This window comes from Semicossyphus pulcher, unplaced genomic scaffold (assembly GCF_022749685.1).
Source record: "Semicossyphus pulcher isolate SPU_LCO1_2020_fin unplaced genomic scaffold, fSemPul1.0.p SCAF_13, whole genome shotgun sequence".
NCBI lineage: Eukaryota > Metazoa > Chordata > Actinopteri > Labriformes > Labridae > Semicossyphus > Semicossyphus pulcher.
Window position 1 is genome coordinate 11,932,370 of NW_027211637.1, and position 21,103 is coordinate 11,953,472.

Consider the following 21,103-nt stretch of genomic DNA (forward strand, 5'->3'; position numbering starts at 1 on the left):
CATTTTCAGTTGAGTTTGTCCAAGAGATGGAGACAGAAATCAAACAAGCAACGTCCACCCCTAGTCAGGTAACGCGACGTCACTGGGCCTTATCCAGGAAGTAGAAAAACATCAACAATCCTTCCAGGTTCGAAGCGAGAGCGAAGTGTCAGTGAGTGTATGCTAACAGCGAGGTAGTGAAGCATAATTTTCTAGGCTTTTTTTTGCAGATTTGTTTAATTTTTTTTGTTATTAGTGTGTTGTAGTATCCGAGGTATGTCGTTGTTTGGTAAGATTTTCGGAGGAGGAGGAAAAGGAGGAAAGGGACCGAGCCCACAGGAGGCGATTCAGAAACTCAGAGAGACGGAGGAGATGCTAACGAAGAAACAGGAATTTCTAGAGAAAAAGATCGAACAGGAACTGCAAATTGCCAAGAAAAACGGAACGAAAAACAAAAGAGGTCAGATACTATGACAAAATGTCATGTAGTTTCTACTCCTTATCGTTATTTCGTCTTGTCAATGATCCTTAACTGAACGTTAGCATGTTAGCTGATTTTGCTAACTTTTCCGAGCTGTCATAACAGTTGGTAGCCTAATCTAGCGTCGTTATAATGGCCATGGTTGCTACCCAAGATACGTGGCTGTTATGCTGATTGTGTGTAAGATTTGATTATTGATTATCGTTGACTTCGTTTCTGGAAACGATGGCCTTGTCTTTTGCCAACATATGTCTGGTTATTTAAAAATGAAAAAAGCATGGTTAAAGGTGTTGCAAGCGATATAGCTACAGTAAGGTATCTTACAGCAGAGTGACTGACAATAAAGATATTGGCTTAGTATGTCAGGACAAGGGTTGAGCATTGTACAGCGACGTGATGTGACTGTCAGAAAGATGGGCGTGTTTGCACCTTGGTCAGAAGACTGTAGAAACCTACATACCTCAACAGCTGCCTGTAGAGTAATGACAGAAAACAAATAATATTAAACAGTATTTTAACACAACATGATACACTTCATACTGTAGAAATACAACTATGATACAGCACCTGTAAAGGGATATGACGTCTAACTTATTTTATTGCCAATTATTGTCCCTAGTTTTGAATTTTTGAAAGGCAGGCAATAGTTTTGAAAACACTTGGTCATCTATCGTAATGATGATTCAGTGTAAAATTGTTACCTGAATGTAGTGCAAACAGTAGTTAAGGGGGTTACCAAGACCAATGGCAATCATAACATCCTTAGGGATTGAGTTATCCAAACCATACTCCATGGCAACTTGGCCAGTTGTTGTTGAGATTTGTTGATGGACAGACTGACCAATAAATAGTATGTCAACACAAGTGGGTAGATTAAATCATTTCTACTATGATCAGGTATAAATCAGGTATTGGCCTGCTCCACCTATCACTTTAGGTTATCCATAAACTGACGAACCACTGGAGGTTAATACAATAAAGTTGATAAAGTTTCAGACCACTTGGTGTTACAGTGCTTTTTTATATATATAAAAAGCTTTGTTCAAGTACTTGGCTTGAGAACTTTGTATACAATTCTCCAACCCTAATTATTTCCTCTTCTGACCCTGGTGGATCATTGTAGTTTCATAGAGCATAAGATGTAGTGCTGACTGACACTGCAAAGGCTTAACCACTTAGTCAGGCTCTCCTTCCTGTTTAAGGACCAAACAATTGCCAGGGTTAATATGGATTCAATATTATTAAACAGCATTTCCACAAAGCAGACTGTCTTTTTAACAATGTATCCATCCTGACTCCTTTTCTTTGGTCTTTCTCTCCTCAGCGGCTCTGCAGGCTTTAAAAAGAAAGAAGCGTTATGAGAAGCAGCTTGCCCAGATTGACGGCACGCTGTCAACCATCGAGTTCCAGAGAGAAGCTCTGGAGAATGCCAACACAAACACTGAAGTGCTCAAGAACATGGGCTTTGCTGCCAAGGCTATGAAATCTGCCCATGAAAACATGTAAGATCAAATACACAGTTACTGATTAAGTTCTTTACAATTTGTATTAATTGATTGGATATAGGTTTAAAAATATCTTGATCGCGTTCATGCAATTTCAGAGATAGTGAACAATATACACTGTGATCTAAATCAATACAAAGGTTACCAGGAATATGTTTTGCTAATAACAAAATCTAGAACATTTGACCTATATGCAGCAATACCTCTCAAATCCAAACCTATCAGCACCAAATGTTATTTGTATCAAATTATTAAATGATTAAAATTCTGTTAAGAGAACAACAATAATATAATTGGAATCCACAATTACTTTCTTGCTAAACTACTTGTCATTTATATGATAAGTGCACCACATAAGTAGTTGAATTGAAAATTGTGAGATAATTTCTGCATGCCCTAATTTCTCAGTGTGTGTAGGCAAATAAGGCTTATGTATAAGGTGTAATAGTGCATCCTGTTTTACTCACAAATATATCTGCTTGTTCAGGGACATTGACAAGGTGGACGACCTGATGCAGGACATTACAGAGCAACAGGAGCTTGCCCAGGAAATCTCTGATGCAATCTCTAAACCTGTTGGCTTTGGAGAAGAGTTTGATGAGGTGGGCAATGGTGTTAGGATAGTTGATTTCTACATTCGCATAACAATGTTACAATGTTACAATTTCATTTAGCAGACACTTTTGTCCTAAGCAACGCACATCCTTGAGTTAATACAACACAAGCAACGATCAAGACAGGAAGGAACGAAGTCATTAAGAGCCAAAAAAAATGCTTCAAGACATCATCATCATTATGGAAATCTTAGTCAGCATAAACTACATCCTCCATGTCATCATCATCAATTGCATCAATATCATTGTTCTTGAAAGAGCTGGATCTTTAGCTTCTTCTTAAAGGTGGAAAGGGACTCTGTGGACCGAACAGAGTTTGGTAGCTTGTTCCACCACCTTGGGACTACTGAAGAGAAGAGTCTAGTTAGCGACTTAGGGCCCTGTTGTGATGGGAGTACCAGGCGCCTTTCATTGGCAGAGCATAGTGGGTGGGACAGAGTGTAGACCTGGGTGAGGGCGTTCAGGCAGGCAGGTTTTTGTTGCTGTTTTGTAAGCAAGCAACAGGGTTTTGAATTTGATGCGAGCAGCGACTGGGAGCCAGTGGAGGGATATGAGCAGTGGAGTGACATGTGCCGTGTTGGGTTGATTGAAGACCAGTCGCGCTGCTGCGTTCTGGATCATCTGCAGAGGTTTGAATGTGCATGCAGGAAGGCCTGCCAGTAGGGAGTTGCAGTAATCAATGCGTGATATCACGAGAGCCTGTACCGGCAGTTGTGTTGCATGCTTTGAAAGGTAGGGTCTGATCTTCCTGATGTTGTACAGGGCAAATCGACATGACCGAGCAATCGAAGCCACATGCACCTTAAAAGTTAGCTGGTCGTCAATTGTGACAATAACATATGTTATTATGGGGAATTCTTCATATGCAATTCAAAACTGACAGCTTAATATCTGCCAGTGCCCTTTCTTTCTAGTTTGATGTTAAATTTTGCCTAAGGCTAGTCTGACACTGATAGTTTTTCTGTGTTTTAAGACAGGGGTTCCCAAACTTTTCCATGCAAAGGCCCCCCAAACAGCATTAGCTTCTGGCCGGGGACCCCCAAACCCCCAATGTCTTTGGTAGCTGGTAGAATCAAATCCTCTCCAATTGTGTGAGGTTTTTTAGCAGGAGCAATGTGGTATGAGGTTAAACATGATGCCTTCATGGCCCGCTCGGGCACGGTAGCTTGCTGTGTGAATGCAGCAGATTGCCATGTTTTTGCATCAAGTGACGCTGAAGTTTTGAAGGTTTCAAACACCCGTTTGAGAGGGTCTCCAGACAGAGGACGCATTTCGGGCAATCATGGCCATTCTTCTGCATTGCTGTAAAGCCATACTTAATGTATGCTGCCTCATATTTTCGGATTTTAGTTGGCCATGAGTTCTTAGGTTTCTTTGCAGCAGAGTCCTCCATGGCGGGGCTGTTGGTCTGCTCCTTCGGTCTATTTGTTGTCAAAAACCTGTCCATTTTGCGCTAGCTAGCTACACGCAAGCTTGAGGAGCAGAGCAGCTTGATAACAACTGCCAGGTCTACACAGATTATGACTTCGTATGACGTTGTCATGCAGAATTTGCAGCTGAATTTGAGAATCCGCAATTACGGCAGTTTACGTGTTGTACGGTTCAGGACAAATGGTTATTAAAAAAATTAAATTAAAAAATAATATATATTTTTTTTTTTTCTTTTTTTTTCTTATCTTCCCTCCAATTTTCTGAGGCCCCCTAGCGCCCCCTGGCGGCCCCCACTTTGAAAACCACTGTTTTAAGATGCGTAACTTATGATGGACTGATGCTAATACAGGGTTAACCAAGTGATTAGCTTATAGTTTATCATCATCCTTGTTGCTGCCCAGCCTAGTTTAGTGACCCACCAGACTGAGCACTGTTACCTCTATGCTTGAGTCACTGCTCTGTCAATGAAGCTGTAGAACCAGACTTATTTATGAATGGTCTTACTCATAGACAAACTTCATCACTGTCTTGGTATTCAGTTATTCTGGAATAATGTGGTAAAAACACAACTCTACAATTATCCATCAATCAACACTAACTCTCACCAAAACATGGAGAGATGAGGACCAGATTAAATGGACTTTACTTAATTAGCACCTTTCTAAACACAAATTCACACACTAATCAAGTTCCCTGCAAGGCAACCAATAAGCTCATCATTCAAATTCGTACAACCAATGGCTATGCCTTTGGGAGAAATTTGGGGATCAAGATTTTTTCTATTTTATTTTTTTTATCTTACCTTTATTTCACCAGGAAATAATCCCCTTGAGATACAAAGTCTCCTTTACAAGGGAGTCCTAGCCAAAACAGCAGCATAAAAAATTTCACATGAAAAACAAACAGATGGAAAACAGCAGCATAAAAAGTTTAATGTGAAGAACAAACAACAAAAAACAGCAGCATAAAAAGTTTCACATGAAGAACAAACAACAGACAAAAAAAACCAGCATAAAAAGTTTCACATGAAGAACAAACAACAGACAAAAAAAAACAGCATAAAAAGTTTCACATGAAGAACAAACGGCAGACAAAAAAACCAGCATAAAAAGTTTCATGTTTCACATATGTCCATGTGACCGAAGGATGCAGCCAATGAAAGTTTTAGGAGTCAATAGACAACATAAATAAGAAGGCAGTTCATGTAGTATCGCCTTATAAAGAAAGATGTACCAATGTTCCATCCTACGATTATATAGTGAAGACAACCTTCTAATAATATTTCTATATAAAAAATTATTAGAAAGTGTCTTGTCCAAGGATACTTGGATACTAATGATGCTCTAACTATAAGCCAAAACCACCCCACGCTAATAATGAAAATGTAACTAAAAATAACATTTTTATATGTAATCCACATTGTTTTCGAAGTATCAATGTTTTTGTGTCTCATGTTTGGTTTTCATTGCTGTGTTTTCCAGGATGAGCTCCTGGCTGAGTTGGATGAGCTGGAACAGGAGGAGCTGGATAAAAATCTGCTGGAGATCGGGGGACCAGAGAACGTCCCCCTACCTAATGTGCCTTCAACTTCATTACCTTCCAGACCTGGTAAGTTCATTCTGTCAAACTGAAACAACAACTGTATGAATTCAGCAGCTTTTCAATTCTTTTTTTATTTATTGGACTTGTTCAACATTTAGGAGAATATATATGTATATATTCACACTCTTTCTTAGCTCTGCATAGTTGCCAGGTAACCAGTGAAGAATAAAGGAAGTGAAGCAGCATTTCTTTTACTCTTTTTGTTTGTATGGATTGAACAAACAAAGTACATCATGTTAAGGAAGAGATGCTGGTCAGTGGAGTGAAATACTCTTGGATGAAGCCAGGCTAACTGTTTTCCCCTGTTAAAAGTTCTTATGCTTATTGACTGCCGGTTGTAGTCTTATTATATGTACAGATTCAAGATACACCAACATGGAATTTCTTTGCGTCGTTTATTCTATCCTCCTTTCTCTGCTGCTTATTTAAACAGGTGGCTCCACACAAAGCACAGCAGAAAAAGAAATCCCCAAACAGAACATGCTTCAAATCAAAAGACATTTTTAAAACCTAGATTTCCATTTTTAGACAATAATATCAATATAAAGTCAAGTCAAACTTTTGCTTTAAGTTCAGCTGTTGAAGTAGAAGATTTTTCTCTCTGGAGATTCCACGTTCCCTCCTGGTTTAGGAAGAGGTCATTTACCAAGCTAAGATCAGCTAAACATTACAAATGCAATGCACTTTCATTCACACCTCTCACTGCTTTAATGTTTTTTTCTATTCATCCCTCAAAGCCAAGAAAGAGGAGGACGAGGAGGACATGGAGGACCTGCAACGCTGGGCGATGGAAGCTATGTAAACACAGCATCTGCCTAATCACACCTGCATCAGAGAGGGATGAGGAAAAACAACTTGGAGAGAGAATGGACTGATTGGATGTTGTTTATGAGTGTTTTTGTGTATCTGAGGAGAGTTGACCGTCGACTTTATGTAACACTACAAAAAAGCAAAATGCTGTAATCTTTCTTGTCCCAATCCCTTCACAAATATGGAGGCTCCTGGGTGCTCAGCAAACAAGCTGATCAGGGGCTTTTATATTGGAGCTCTGCCACTGCACCGTGTCAAATTTGTCTAATACATTTATCCTCAATTTAATACAATACTAGAACTTCGTGGATCTTGTTCTGGGCAGGGCTATTTCAGCGACCACAGAGTTTTTATTGAAGTGTAAGATTATGAACTCTGTGGTGCCTTACAGGAATTGTTGTCAGCTTAGTTTACGGGCTTTGTGGTGTTGTTATCATCACTGGATGGATGGGAGCTTTATCCTCAAAGATCTGTGTCTGACTCACGTATTTACCTGTATTTGTTGCGTCAAACTCGCTGGATGTTTTCTTTTTTCCTTTTGACAAAAATAACAATCCTGTGCCCTTTTTTGTTTACTGCTCTTGAAAATAGGAGCACAGCTGAGCATGAGCAAGATGAAGAAGCTATGAGCTGTGTGTTTGACAGATTCCCAAACTTTTTGTTTGTTTGTTTTTTTCAGGCCGCGTGCTTTGTCCTTTTCCCCCTCCTATTTAGCCCGTTGACATTTCAGCTACTTCACACTCCCTCCCTCAAAGGCGTTCGCACACGTGTTCCTGTTATTTGGTGTAAATATCCCAAATGTGTCTCTTTTTTTAAACTGTTTTTGCAGTCACTAAGAGGTTCTGTTGAGGTGGTGTAAAGCATGCAGCAGTGGGTATTCATAATACAGATCACAACGCACAGCTAGAAAGAGAAATGTTAAACACTTCCATCTTGTTCTGTCTGTCTCTGTCCTTTTCATAAGATTTTTTTTTTCAAGTTGTATAATGTTAAACAAAAAAAAACGTCACACCTTATTAAATGCATTCTGAAGGAGCTGGTGGTTTATAAAAAAATAGATTATTGTTAGTCTACAATATCATCATTTGGAGTTTCAATAGTTAATTCCTTTAGTTTTTCATATTCATGATGTAAATGACAGAAAAAAAGACATAACACAAGAATGGGTGGACAAGCATGTTTGCATTTCTATGTTTAATTTATCCAGATGAGAATATTATTTGCAAAATCATTAAAGGTTTTCAATTCTTGTCATTGTGTGATATCAGTATATTTAGTGTTGTGGTTTCTCAGCCTCCGTATACCACACTGCTGGCAAACTGCTGTTGTATAGAATATTATACGTTTGAATGACACAACAAGTGAAGTCATCAGTTATAATGGTTTGTCCATCAGCTACTGGAAATTTAAAGATATTCAAAAAAAGAAAACATTTGAGAAGCATGATCATCGTTTGTTGATCAACCAATCGATTAATTTGCTTATCATTAAAGTTGAAATTCAATTCCACACAGTAAGAAACAAAGGTGTAGTTCCTTGTCTACATTCTGAGTCAAATATTTGGAACACCAATTTCTGATCAATGTAAGCAACATTTCAGTAAATACATTCTAATTACCCTACAATTATAAAATGTATAAAGTACTGAGATCTTATTGACTCATATTAGGCACAACAGTGATGATGCTAAATGTTTATAGGTTTCAGTTTCAGACATTTTTCCGAATGCATTTTGAAAACAGCCCGACCCGTCGAGGCATGGACTCCTCTAGACCTCTGGTTATCTGGCACCAAGATGTTAGCGGCAGATCCTGTAAGTCCTGTAAGTTGCGAGGTAAGGCCTCATTGGATCAGACTTGTTTGTCCAGCACATCCCAAAGATGCTCTATTGGATTAAGATCTGGAGAAGTTGGAGGCCAAGTCCACACCTTGAACTTGTCATGTTCTTCAAACCATTCCTGAACCTTATTTGCCATGTTGCAGGGCACATTATCCTGTAGACTGCCATTAGGGAGTATGGTTTCCATGAAGGAGTGTACTTTGTCTCCAACAATGTTTAGGTAGGTAGTACATGTCAAAGTAACATCCATGTGAATGGCAGGACCCAATGTTTCCCAGCAGAACATTGCCCAAAGCATGACACTGCCTTCACTGGCTGGCCTTTCTTTCCATAGTGCATCCTGGTGCCATGTCTTACCCAGGTAAGTGACGCACACACATCCGGCCATCAACATGATGTAAGATAAAACATGATTCATCAGACCAGGCCACCTTCTTCCTATTGTAGGTTCTTTTGGCAATGGACAGGGGTCACCATGGGCACCCTGACCGGTCTGCAGCTACAGAGCCGCATACGCAACAAACTGTAATGCACTGTGTGTTTTGACACCCTTCTATCAGAACCAGCATTCACTTTTTCTGTAATTTGAGCTATAATAGCTCTTCTTTTGGATCGGACCACATGGGCCAGTCTTCACTCCCCACACACATCTATGAGCCTTGGCCGCCCATGACCCTGTCACTGGTTCATCTATTTTCCTTCCTTGGACCACTTTTGGTAGGTACTGACCACTGCAGACCGGGAACACCCAACAAGAGCTGAAGTTTTGGAGATGCTCTGACCCAGTCGTCTAGCCATCACAACTTGGCACTTGTCAAAGTCGCTCACATCCTTACACTTGCTAATTATGCCTGCTTTCAACTAGGACTGAACGATTTTGCAATATCTAATAGCAATATTTTGACTTATATTACAATAACATAATTATTAAAGTGAATGTAAGCCAGATATGTTCATTCTGTACATGCTGAGAGATGTGCTTACACTTGTGACAATTATGTTTTCCAGACATAGTGTGAATTGAGCTTAAAATTATGCTTACTATCATTACAAACTTTCGGGGAAAGAGCATAAATGTAATCGTTTTGAATATAGATTAGAAAAAATTAACATAATATTAAAAAATATATTTTCAGTGCCAAAACCGTGTTGAAAGAGCTCTTTCTATACATCTACAACCCTATAATTTCAATACGGATGAACTGCATTGTGAAAATTTGCTCTTGAACGCTTCTTCACTGAAATGAGCCGTCGCAAAGTAATTACGTCAGAACAGGCGACTTCACGCTTGCGTACTGCGGTTCCAACGCTGATGCAAGACATATTCAGCGCAGCGGCAGTGGGACAGCGATAGATTAAAAGTAGCCAGATTTCAGTAACCTTACAGCCCGTAAACATGTCAGGAGACGAGGTAAGTCATCTCGGGTAGTTCACGTTTTTTGTATGTGTTGATGTGTAGACATGTTTTGTAAAGATTACGAGAATTATCGGGCCATATTGTTGAGGACGACTTTGGGCCTCGGCACTGCTGCTCCCATCCCTGTCCACACCAGCGCTCACATGGCTGTAGCCGAGCTAACAACGACCAAAAGAAACCAAAATGACGAGAAGACTTCCACGACGCCACTTTATCACGACCTCTCATGTATTGCAGAAAAGTAATATTCTCCATGGCTAATCCATACATCCCGTCATAAATGCGGAAGTTGAAATGCAGGGTTTAAATAGAGTACCTAGCATTAGCTGACCGCTATGTAAGCTGCGTCGCTCACGGTTAATGTTCTCTGGCAGAAACAAAAGGCTATCGATAACGTTAGCTTTTAGTGAAGCTAGAAAGCTAGACCAATGTTAATATATTATGAAAGCATTACTCGAATTTGAATATTGTTTATTTAAGATAAAAATTGCACTTTCTACTGATTATGTCGAACAATCATTATTTCTCACATCGAGGGGAAAAAGGCAAGAAACATGTCACAGTAGAACCATCGTTTCATTGTATTTTCGCTATACGTCAAACTTTATTTCCTGTCTTATTTGTCAATCCCACAGATGATTTTCGATCCCAACATGACCAAGAAGAAGAAGAAGAAGAAGAAGCCCTTCATGTTGGATGAGGACGGAGGAGAGGGGATAGGAGAAGAGGCTAAAGAGGTGGAGACAAAGGAGGCAGAACCAGAGGCTGGAGAGGACAAGGAACTTGATCTGGATGAAGATGAAGGCAGGAAGAAAGGTTAGGATGAAAATAGAGATGCACTGACTGAAGGCCTCTTTGTTGTTGTATATTCCTCACCAGTGATTTAACGGTGTACATTTGATTACCAGCCTGTGCCGAATTGGAATTAAACCGTATTTGCTTCATCATCTCTAGAACCATCTGATGATTTGAATGACTTGAACTTCTTTAACCAGAAGAAAAAGAAGAAGAAACCCAAAAAGGTATTTGATGATGCGGAGGAAGGATTAAAGGTCAGTCACTGCAAAACCACAAACAATTTCTCTTCATACATTGTAGATGGTTTCATTCTTTGTCTGTCCAATCTGTTTAGATCAGCACTTGTAGTTCCACTTCTACCATTACTTGTATATTACGCTCCTTTTTCTTGTCTTACCCACATTTAAATGGTCATTGCTGGTCATGATCATCATGTCCTTGCTGAATTTCACTTCTTATTGGTCCAAATCAGGAGCTCAAAATTGAAGGAGAGCAGACAGAGGTGTTGGAGGAAGACAACCTGGACCTGGTGCTTCTTGCCAAAAAGAAGAAGCCAAAGAAAGTCGACTTTGATGAGGGAGAGATACTGGAGAGGGATGACGGTGAGAATAAGTATCATCATCCCTAAAGTAGATGACTTAAGGGAGATGTGTAGATTGATATGTTTTTTTATGATTTGTTTCCAGCACTGGAGGATGATGAGGGGAAGAACAATGATGGAATCTCTTTCAGCTCCTCCACAGGACCAGCCTGGGCTGGCTCAAAAAGAGACTACACTTATGATGAGGTATGATTGCTGTCTCTCACACACAACAAAGACTCAGAAAACCCCTTCTACATTAGAAAGGAAAGCTAATTTGTGTCCAGAGAAATTTGGAACATGGTTTCTAAAATGCTGTGATGCAGAGAAAGTCTTGTGCCACAAGAGGTAAAGAAGTTTGCCTCTAAGAGAGTAGTGAGAGGGGAAATAACAGAACGTCTCAATCTGTATTTTATGTAAAATAGGACATACAAGACTGTCTTTTAGTTGGTTATTACTGTTGTATGCTAGCTTAATGTTGTTACAGACTATTCAGATCTGAAACCAAAATAATCCAGTGATAATTGTACATCCATCGTTACATAGAAACTGCTGATATATGTTTTAGCAGTCTTTATATAATTGGACTCAAATTGAACTGCTAACCCTATACATTCATTGCAACATTTTGCGTGTTTACATTTTTCTTTTGACATTACAAAAGCCCAGAATAGACCTGGTATACTTACATTCTCATCTACCAATTTATACACAATACATGTATTTGCTCTGTATTAAAAACTTGCGGACATATAACCAAAAAAGTAAATAAAAAATAAATAAATAAATAATAATAAAAAATATATATATATATATATATATATATATATATATAAGCTCTTTAGGATCTTATCCTGATGTAAGTGTTTTCAGTGTCAACTACAGTTTGAGTTACGCTTTGCACCATCTCTGTTTCAGCTCCTGAATCGGGTCTTTAACATCATGAGAGAGAAGAACCCAGACATGGTGGCTGGAGAGAAGAGGAAGTTTGTGATGAAGCCTCCTCAGGTGGTCCGGGTGGGAACCAAGAAAACCTCATTCGTCAACTTCACAGACATCTGCAAACTGTGAGCCTCTCCCACTCTCTCCACCTTATACACACTGACCTCTCACACTGTAATAGTCAATACCAGTTTACTTTGATACTAGTCTGAAGTGTCATATACTAACCAATACCAAATTATAGAGATTATACTAAGTGACCTTTTATGTACTTCATGACAGGTTGCATCGTCAGCCTAAGCATCTCCTTGCTTTCTTGTTGGCTGAGCTGGGAACAAGGTATGTTTTTTTTATTTACTATTATTCAATTTATGAATATACCATCATTTTATGTCAGCCACAGAGTCACTGGTTCAAAAAAAATAAAAAATGTTGCCCTATTATGAAACTCTGTTTTTGTTTCTGATGTATGCTTTTTTCTGTCAACAGTGGTTCCATAGATGGAAATAACCAGCTTGTGATCAAAGGCAGATTTCAACAGAAACAGATAGAAAATGTGTTGAGAAGATATATCAGTAAGTAGCAATTACACCTATTTATAGTTAAAAAAACAAAACGATACAAATTTATTTCAAATTAATGCTTGCTATTTATTCATTAACAGTCTGCAATCACCCTCCACCAGTGTCTATATTCATCTTTGGTCTATAAAATAATTGTTTTATTAAAGAACCTTCATAAAGTAAGGACACTTGCAACCAGAGGGTTGTACTTCAAAGCAAGTGTGACATATCCAGGCTTTTTATGTCTAAGCTGGCTTAACAAAATGTAAAGGCCCAGTCAGAGATAACTTTAATGACTTATTTTACCACCCAATGCACCCCTAGTGCCTTCTGTTTATTTCTAATGTGACACCTGCAAGAAGCTCCTGAACCTCAACAGTGATACAAATTATTTCAACTGTATGGTCAGTAACTGCATGGTCCTTTGATTCAAGAAAGGTGGATATTACTTGAGTATTTGGCAAAATCAAGATAAATATCTTCAGACCAATAATCGATTTTAAAATCTGCATTGTAGCTGCAAAACTGCAATGTGAAACGGACTTGGCAGAAAATCAGGAGCAAGCATTAAAACATAATCCACAGTGTCCGTTGCCGCTATGCTTTAGCCATTCTTTAAGTGTATGGATGATTTGCTTTGTGAAATTTGGACTGTGGCTATTACCCTACACGAGAAAACAGGAAACGATTGTAGGAGAAAGACTGGAGAACGGTCAGATTTCCTGCATCACAAACTGAATGTATAAAGGTTACTGTGATGCATGCAGTTTGTGCTACTGTAACTGCAAGGCTTTGTTGTGTGGTTTTATTAACTTAATGTTACGGTTCAACATGTTTGCATATACACATTACCTCAGCTGAGACTTAAGCCGAATTAAAGGTAAACCACACATCAAACCTCCTGACGACCAGGTTAGCAGCATAGCACAAGTTACCATGGTGATCTAGCAAGGTTAAAAGCCAGATTTTTCACACTGAAAACCCTAGCTTTAAACTCAACACAACTGGCTTACTCATTAATCTCACTTTGTAGTACACCTCTAAAGGACGCAATTTTTGCAAATTATTTTTATTGGTGGGAATTTTTCTTGCGAAAATCGGCATGCCTTGAATATTAAAACTGTGGAATCCAAACTAAATGATGGCTCCTTTTAGGTTCTTCATTGTTAAATTACGCATTAAATTCGATAACATGAATGTCATACATTTTCATTTGGAGGGGTGAAAAGGAAATGTATATGAACAGTTAAAGTCTTATTTAATATTGCCTCATACAATAATGGTAGAGTAGCTACTTAATAAAGCTCTTTGACATGCTTTACAACTCTGTCAGGACTTTTTCATTAAAGTTTGCACTATGCTTCTTTCAGTGCAGCTACATTTTTACAAAGTCTTGAAACCTAAAAAATTTAAGTAGACTCCTTTTTGTACTGCTATGCTAATAACATTTTTCTTACTCCTGCAGAGGAATATGTGACGTGTCACACCTGCCGCTCCCCAGAGACCATCCTGCAGAAGGACACTCGCCTCTATTTCCTGCAGTGTGAAACGTGCCACTCCCGTTGCTCTGTCGCCAGCATCAAGACTGGCTTCCAGGCTGTGACGGGAAAGAGGGCGCAGCTCCGCGCCAAAGCCAACTAAAGACCATCAATACTGGGCTCCCCCTCCTCTCTCGGCCTCCCCTTTTACCCATGAAGGGCTGAGGCCTGGGTTGGAAGCCCCCTTGGTTCACTAAAGGACTCTCTGAATCGAACTGTGGGAGGGTTTGGCTGCTGTAGTTGTGTCATGGCCTGATCAGGCACGGAGTGAGAGAGTATTTAAAGCTGACAGATTGGTTTCAGGTGCTGTTAGCAGATGATATGTACCACATACACTGTTGGATACATTTGATTTGTTGTCTGGCGGATAAACCCTCCACCTCCTAGGTTTTTTTCATTTTCTTTAATACTTCTTTTCAGCAAAAACCCTGATTTGATATGGCTTGAATCCTTCTTCATTTTTTCGTCTTTCCAGTTACACACACTAGACATGACTATTTTTTCAGATAGGAACACATTTATCCAAGCCACCAAAATTGTAGTTAAAACTGGGATAGGCATCTTTGGAGTAACCAGCAAGAGCAAGCTAGTTTAAGATACTGTCTTACCGAAGCAATGCCAAAGCCACTCCCCCAAACATAAACATGAATTGCAGGTTCAGGAGGAGTCCACAAGATATCCTTGAGGAAAAGAATGCAGTGCAAAGATATCCCAAACCATGTCCCAACTTTACCTTGTGGCAGACAACTTATGCCCAGGTGCATTTCTTACAGAATTTTACTATTTGATTAGAGTCTTTATTAAAAGTGAAGTTCGACAAATATTACAAAAAATGCTTCTAAAATAATGGCCTACCCTAGCTTCGGTAGATGTAGTTTTTTTACCTCATGTGGTCACCTCTTTATTGTTGAATTCCATCTAGCTTAAACTAAAGCTTTTCGTGTTTTTGGTCTAGCCCTAAATCACAAACTTCAAGACCAGAATTTGCCAGTGACAGGCTCCAAACAAACCTATTCATCATTTTATAGCAGGAGATGACAACAAAATTAAATTACTACGATTTAGCAAACAGGAGAGAACCTTCTCATTGAAGACTTTCACGGAGAAGTGTGTATGTGTGAGAGACGGATAGAAATTATGCTGGGTGTTATCGAGTGCTTTTATGGCATTGATGAACAGTTGTGTACAATTTCTTTCTTTGACTTCTGAAGTTATGGCCAACTCATTTTATAAAACTTTGTGGATTTGATAAAGAGAATGTGAAAATAAATTTCAGTCAATAATTCAGAAGTAGCAGGTTTCTTAAGCTTATGCAAGTCCCCTTAAAGACAGCTTCTGAGCATAAAGAAGCATTATTTTCAACTTAGATTTATTAAGTATTGCATCATATACTAGAAAGGCAATCAAGAATTCCAGTCAAATGATACTTCATACTTGATATTGGTTCTTGTCTTGTTTGCAAGAATGTGGATATGGTCTGGCTTAAATCATTTTAAAACTGGTTTTTACAAAAATAAAATATTCTACTCTCTCTCTCCATTACTGCTCTCTCTGTTATGAATACGTTACCACAAATACTTTTTTGTTCAGCTTTGTGCATCTCAAGTAGGGAACATTGTAAAAATAAAATACGTATTAAATGCAATGCTAAATGAATAACAGTTTGTTAAGTTAAATTAAACCACTGGCTTGAGGGCACACCTATTAATCTGTACGACTATTACTAGCCAACATTTTATCTAGATAATTATTTCATTTAATATTTCATGAAATTGATTAACTAAAGCATTTAATTTAAAGGTTTTTTTTAAAAATTATTATTACTTATCAAGAATAAATAATAACATGGCATTGACATCTTGTCAATATATATAAAAGGCACCTGCATATTCAAGACAGTAAGGAAAAATAAAAGGACAGACGATGAAATATAAATAAATAAAAAGTATGAAGTATAACACCGGAAGTTTCCCACGCGGTGATTGGCTTTCCGTTTATTGGCTAGTACAACGCCACCTCTTCAGGCTTTCTGGAAGATACCGTCGCAGTGTTAACAGTGGCTTGTCTACGAAGAGCACTGCAGAATAGTCGAGAACAACGTTAGGTGGAAAGTCATGCCTCGTGTTTATATTGGACGACTGAGCTATCATGTCCGTGAAAAAGACATTCAGCGATTTTTTAGTGGCTATGGAAAGCTCATGGAAATAGATTTAAAAAATGGGTGAGTTTTTCGTGGAAATGTAAACGCGGGCATCAGTATTGCACAGGGAAATATGAAGATTTTAAGCAATGATAGAGTCTCTACGGTCCAGTGACCTAGTAAAGTCAGTCGTCTCTTTAGTTGGGTTATCACCATTCATTTGTAATTTATCGTCTTCAACAACTTCTCATCGTGCTCGTGTGGCTAATGTCGCATGGCCAACATGGCGTCTTTGTGTATGCTACAGTTCCAAGCTAGCGGGCCGGGCTAACCATAACCAGCTAGTTCACCATGAATGAACACATAAGGCCGTGTGATCTGAATTAGCGTTATTTCTTAATTTAGTTTGATGTTATAAACTATCTCTTCTCCAGCTATGGATTTGTGGAGTTCGAGGATAACCGGGATGCCGACGATGCCGTGTACGAACTGAACGGGAAGGAGCTGTGCGGGGAGCGTGTGATCGTCGAACATGCCCGAGGACCACGGCGAGATCGAGATGGCTACGGTGGGGGTTACTGGGGTGGTGGGCGCAGTAAGTGCAGTCTATTCCAAGCTACCCTCTCTTCCCCTTGGGGTGAGGTGTCGATGTGGACTGCACAGAGAGCAATCGTATTGTTTCATGCCGGTGCTAAATAACTTAACAGAACAAGTATTATTTTCAGGTACACTGTTGGGGTTACTATACAGCAGTCTTGAATCCCATGTTGACGTGTTATGCTGTCAAACATCTATTATAGCCCTGATTGCATGCCAACTTGAATTTTTGATAAAATATTACAAGCTGCGGCACTTGTATTGTATTGTTGGGTCCTATTGTGTTGAAGCATGACCAATGAAGATATTCCTATGAAACAAGGACAAATCTGAATTCTTCTCCGAATTCAGTCTTACATTTTGTCTTGTGTTTGATCTCATCTCTCCAAACAATTCTTATTTCGACCATCAAGGGTTGTTGACCTGCAGTTTGTTGCTCCTCCTTGTGTGATCATGGGCTGAACTCGATTGGCCTATGGTACATTATTGGGTAGGAACAGCAGTCTGCAAGACAGAGCCCACTAATGGCAAAACTCAAGAGTCTAGGCTGTAGAGTTTGCATTACAGATAGCTTTAAGGCAGGGTTTTCTTATCACGGATTGCATATTTCTCTTGGATGATAATTAATAACTTGGTGAGCCAAGTTTTGAAGGTGGGAATTTTTAGTATGTTTGCACCACAGAAGAAAGCTTATAACAAATTATCCACCTCAAGCCTAGCTAGTCTAGTCTAAGCTTAATCATTAGGACCAGACAAACGTTTTCATGTGAAATGTGTATTTTTAACGTTGGTATATATTTATATATTCAACATTAACAAAAGTCCTTGATGTTTCAATTTGAAAGAGTCCAGTTGCGGGCTGAGGCTGAGTCCATTGAGGCTAAAGATGACTGGCTAAGATGACTGCCTGTCCCGTTTGGCCTTGGCTTTCACCTTACAATGTGTGTGTGACCTTTACCCCCCTTGATCCTTGGCTGACCTAACCGGAAGCCATGATGACAGCAGCCTTTTGCCAATAGACCAGGGGCGATGGTGAGGATTGCCATTGGTTTCTATGTTGACAGCAAACATAAGAGGAGCCGCTCTAGTAAAGATCTTGCAATCAAAGAAATGTGAGAAAATTGGAAAACAAAATTTCGCATTGACATCCGCTTAGATACTAAATACTTTAAGATTAGTGTATGTTTCTTTTTACATCGTTCACACTTAACTTCACCAGACAGTATACTTGACTGCAACCTATATGGATACCCCCTTTCTGTTTGTGTTACAGGGTTCAGAGGTCATGAAAGAACATCACTGTCCATTTGTTTATGCAGCTAAAAGCATCACAGTGTGATGTACCGGAGTAAGAAGGCTTTGTATGGCTGAAACAGATGCAGTGGTGTTCTTTGCAGCAGAGAACAACTTCAGAATGTTTAAAAATACAAACTATACAAAAAGCCCATGCAGTGGCTTGTAGATCACTTATCTGAAACTTTATTTTTGAAAATGGGATCAGAGGGAATCCTTTAAAGTCATATTTAATTTCCCCCTGGACTTTATTCTGGCAAGTGACTGCCTTGTGTTGATTTAATAGCCCATGCCAGTAGTTCTTTGAGTCTTGGCCATTTTAGTCTTTTCTAACTTTTTAATGTACTGTTGTTTTTAAAGGTAGTGGTTACAGCAGCCGGAGCCGCACTGGCAGGGATAAGTATGGACCTCCAGTTCGTACTGAGTACCGTCTCATCGTGGAGAACTTGTCCAGTCGATGCAGTTGGCAGGACCTCAAGGTACATTTTTGAACCCAAATCATTGTTTTTCCTTGGTTCAGTTAATGCTCAACTGTAAAGACATCATAAAATTTCCAGCATTATTGAATTGTTTTCTTTCAACGTTCCTTTTTCAGGACTTCATGCGTCAGGCTGGAGAGGTGACTTATGCAGATGCCCACAAGGAACGTACAAATGAGGGAGTGATTGAGTTTAGATCCCATTCGGACATGAAGAGGGCTCTGGACAAGCTGGACGGTACAGACATCAACGGACGGAAAATTCGTCTAGTGGCGGACCAAACTCGTAGACGAAGGTCGTACTCTGGCAGCCGCTCCAGGTGGGAACACTTTACCATCTTAAATACTTGAAGAACATGTAAATACATATTTTGTACAGTATATCTACTTGTGAAAGCTGTAAACTTTGTGCAGGAATGTGAAAAAGTTTACAATAATTGGTTTAAGAATAGTTCAAATGGCTGTTTCTCACTGAAAGAAAGTGCTGTTGCTCTCTGTATGTTTCTGCTCTTTTTTTCCGTCACGGTATGCTTAATTAATTTAGAAATAACTTTTTTGAATTTTTTCACATGTAATTCCATTTTCACAACATAAGAACAGAATGTACAGGGGTAGTAGTCCAAAAGATGTGCGTCAAGGTAATTGAGTCAGGTGTGGGACTTAACATTTATTTCACATGTAGTGTCCCGGATGGCATAATTGGTGTCCTCCTTGTTGAGGAGGCTAGCAGCCGACCTTGCATTAAAACACATCTTTTGGGCTGTCATCTCTATACGTTCCACTTATTCTTGATATAAAATCATGTTTTCTTTTGTACATTCCTGCTGAAACTGTACAGCTTTGATAAAGTGTCTCACTCCACACTTTTCTAAGCACATCTTACTTGTAACACACTTGTAGCATTGACATGTTGCACAAGAATTTGCTTTAGTTCTGTTTTTGACTTGTGTGGTCACCTATAGATCTCGTAGTCGCCGACGTTCACGCAGCAGGAGCCAAAGAAGCAGGAGCTCCAGGAGTCGTTCCAGATCCCACTCCAGGTGAGAATAGGTCAAATCTAAAAAAAAAAATTAACCAGAATATACAGATTGATATTCTAATTACTAACACGAATGATTACGCTTCAGGCACTATGTTATGTGTTCTGTGCCAGTAATTAACTTTTTAATTAAACATTCATGCAAACAATAATAAAAGCATTTGCTTCATTTATGCCTTGTAGGTCTCGTTCCCGTAGCAACAAGAGACGTCATCATTCTCGCTCCAGATCTGAAAGGAAGTCTCGCTCCAAGTCAGGAGAAAGAAAATCACGTTCTCGTAACCGCAGGTCCCGCTCTCGATCGCACAAATCCAAGTCCCGTTCTCGCTCCCACGAATCACACTCTCGTTCTGCTGAACGGAAATCTAAGTCCCGTTCCAAGAGCTGTTCAAAGGTAAAGTCTGAGCGAGATTCTCGTAGTCGATCAAAAGAGATGTCTGGTGACAAGAAGTCTTTCAGTCGCTCATCTTCTCCACTGGAGAATGGGAAAGAGGAGCGTGCAACCAAATCTGCCTCCCGCTCCCCATCTCCACAGGAGGATGGCTACCGATCCAAGTCGAGGGAGAGAAGGTCAGCCTCCCGCTCAAGGTCTCGCTCACGGTCTAGGTCAGCTTCTCAGGATTAGTGGATTTAGAAAACAGAAGTTTCTTTCTTTGTGAGCTTGATCCCTATGCTGTACATAATGAGCAGTGTGATCATACTGGCCTATGCTTCTTGACTTGTCTACTCTTCTCCCTCAACTATGCAATAAGTGTCCCCAGTCCAGTAATGTCTGGAGCATCAGTCAGGCATTGTCTCATACTCAAACACCATGGTTGTGGGAGAAAAGTAATTTTTAAATTCCAGCATTTGAGCTGTTTTGACCTTCATCCACAATTACTTTTTCAAGTTGTTTTGCAGCCCTGTAAATGCTCAACTAAGATGCACAAACATGTACTGCAGAACTGCATATTTTCGAGAAAATGGTTTGTATTTTCATGTTAGAACAACTCTCATTGCAGGTGGTCTACTATGATCTGTTTCTAATGCCTGTACATAGACTGTGTGATCAGCATCAGTCATTTACAACTTTTTTTGTTGCCATAGTGATTTTTTGTTTAACATTGAGCAGTTAATCTGCTGGAGGCTTTACTTTCTGCATTTTGGTTTGGCTAGAGCTTCAAGGCCTGATGGAGTCTCTATTTTCTTTTATTTCATGGATTTATCTGTATGATGCCCTAATGTCATTTTCAATTGTATGGATCAACTTATTTAAAATGTTAAGCCACTATGGGAGATTTGTACTGGAAAATATTTCCTATCAAATCTCTTTCTGGTTTGCTTGTGAGTTTATAATCACAAACCTCATAATTACCTAATGCAACCTCTTTCTACATGTTTTTGAACAGAATATTTTTTTCCATGCAGATGAGAAATGTCCTTTTTTTATTGTATGTTCAATTAAAGATCTTAATTA

At 39.3% G+C, this 21,103-nt stretch overlaps 3 protein-coding genes across 4 annotated transcripts; all 3 read left to right on the forward strand.

Moving 5' to 3' along the window:
- Positions 1-101: 101 nt before the first annotated feature.
- Positions 102-7,672, forward strand: LOC138589493 (charged multivesicular body protein 4b). The gene is made up of 5 exons (XM_069659799.1): positions 102-439; positions 1,785-1,962; positions 2,453-2,567; positions 5,492-5,618; positions 6,350-7,672. Exons 1-5 carry the CDS (start codon positions 256-258, stop codon positions 6,412-6,414), a joined length of 669 nt encoding a protein of 222 aa, XP_069515900.1. The 5' UTR covers positions 102-255; the 3' UTR covers positions 6,415-7,672.
- A 1,891-nt stretch (positions 7,673-9,563) lies between these two features.
- Positions 9,564-15,639, forward strand: eif2s2 (eukaryotic translation initiation factor 2, subunit 2 beta). The gene is made up of 9 exons (XM_069659560.1): positions 9,564-9,673; positions 10,315-10,495; positions 10,634-10,731; positions 10,950-11,079; positions 11,164-11,264; positions 11,976-12,124; positions 12,282-12,338; positions 12,489-12,574; positions 14,028-15,639. The coding sequence occupies exons 1-9, from the start codon at positions 9,659-9,661 to the stop codon at positions 14,201-14,203; spliced, it is 993 nt and encodes a 330-aa protein (XP_069515661.1). The 5' UTR covers positions 9,564-9,658; the 3' UTR covers positions 14,204-15,639.
- A 494-nt stretch (positions 15,640-16,133) lies between these two features.
- Positions 16,134-21,100, forward strand: LOC138589325 (serine/arginine-rich splicing factor 6-like). Of its 2 annotated transcripts, none has more exons than XM_069659558.1 (6): positions 16,134-16,321; positions 16,675-16,835; positions 18,491-18,609; positions 18,726-18,928; positions 19,571-19,648; positions 19,831-21,100. In XM_069659558.1, the coding sequence occupies exons 1-6, from the start codon at positions 16,215-16,217 to the stop codon at positions 20,270-20,272; spliced, it is 1,110 nt and encodes a 369-aa protein (XP_069515659.1). In that variant the 5' UTR covers positions 16,134-16,214; the 3' UTR covers positions 20,273-21,100. The 2 variants fall into 2 exon arrangements, with proteins under 2 accessions (XP_069515659.1, XP_069515660.1); XM_069659559.1 differs by having other exon boundaries at positions 16,675-16,808.
- Positions 21,101-21,103: the final 3 nt, after the last annotated feature.

Bases quoted from the DNA above. Each gene is read 5' to 3' on its own strand.
- LOC138589493 (XM_069659799.1), top strand. From the start codon at position 256: ATGTCGTTGTTTGGTAAGATTTTCGGAGGAGGAGGAAAAGGAGGAAAG. The intron at 1,963-2,452 runs GTAAGATCAAAT...CTGCTTGTTCAG, and splicing joins AAATCTGCCCATGAAAACAT to GGACATTGACAAGGTGGACG. The intron at 2,568-5,491 runs GTGGGCAATGGT...TGTGTTTTCCAG, and splicing joins TTGGAGAAGAGTTTGATGAG to GATGAGCTCCTGGCTGAGTT.
- eif2s2 (XM_069659560.1), top strand. The intron at 12,125-12,281 runs GTGAGCCTCTCC...ACTTCATGACAG, and splicing joins TTCACAGACATCTGCAAACT to GTTGCATCGTCAGCCTAAGC. The intron at 12,339-12,488 runs GTATGTTTTTTT...TTCTGTCAACAG, and splicing joins TTGGCTGAGCTGGGAACAAG to TGGTTCCATAGATGGAAATA.
- LOC138589325 (XM_069659558.1), top strand. From the start codon at position 16,215: ATGCCTCGTGTTTATATTGGACGACTGAGCTATCATGTCCGTGAAAAA. The intron at 16,322-16,674 runs GTGAGTTTTTCG...TCTCTTCTCCAG, and splicing joins GAAATAGATTTAAAAAATGG to CTATGGATTTGTGGAGTTCG. The intron at 18,929-19,570 runs GTGGGAACACTT...GGTCACCTATAG, and splicing joins TACTCTGGCAGCCGCTCCAG to ATCTCGTAGTCGCCGACGTT.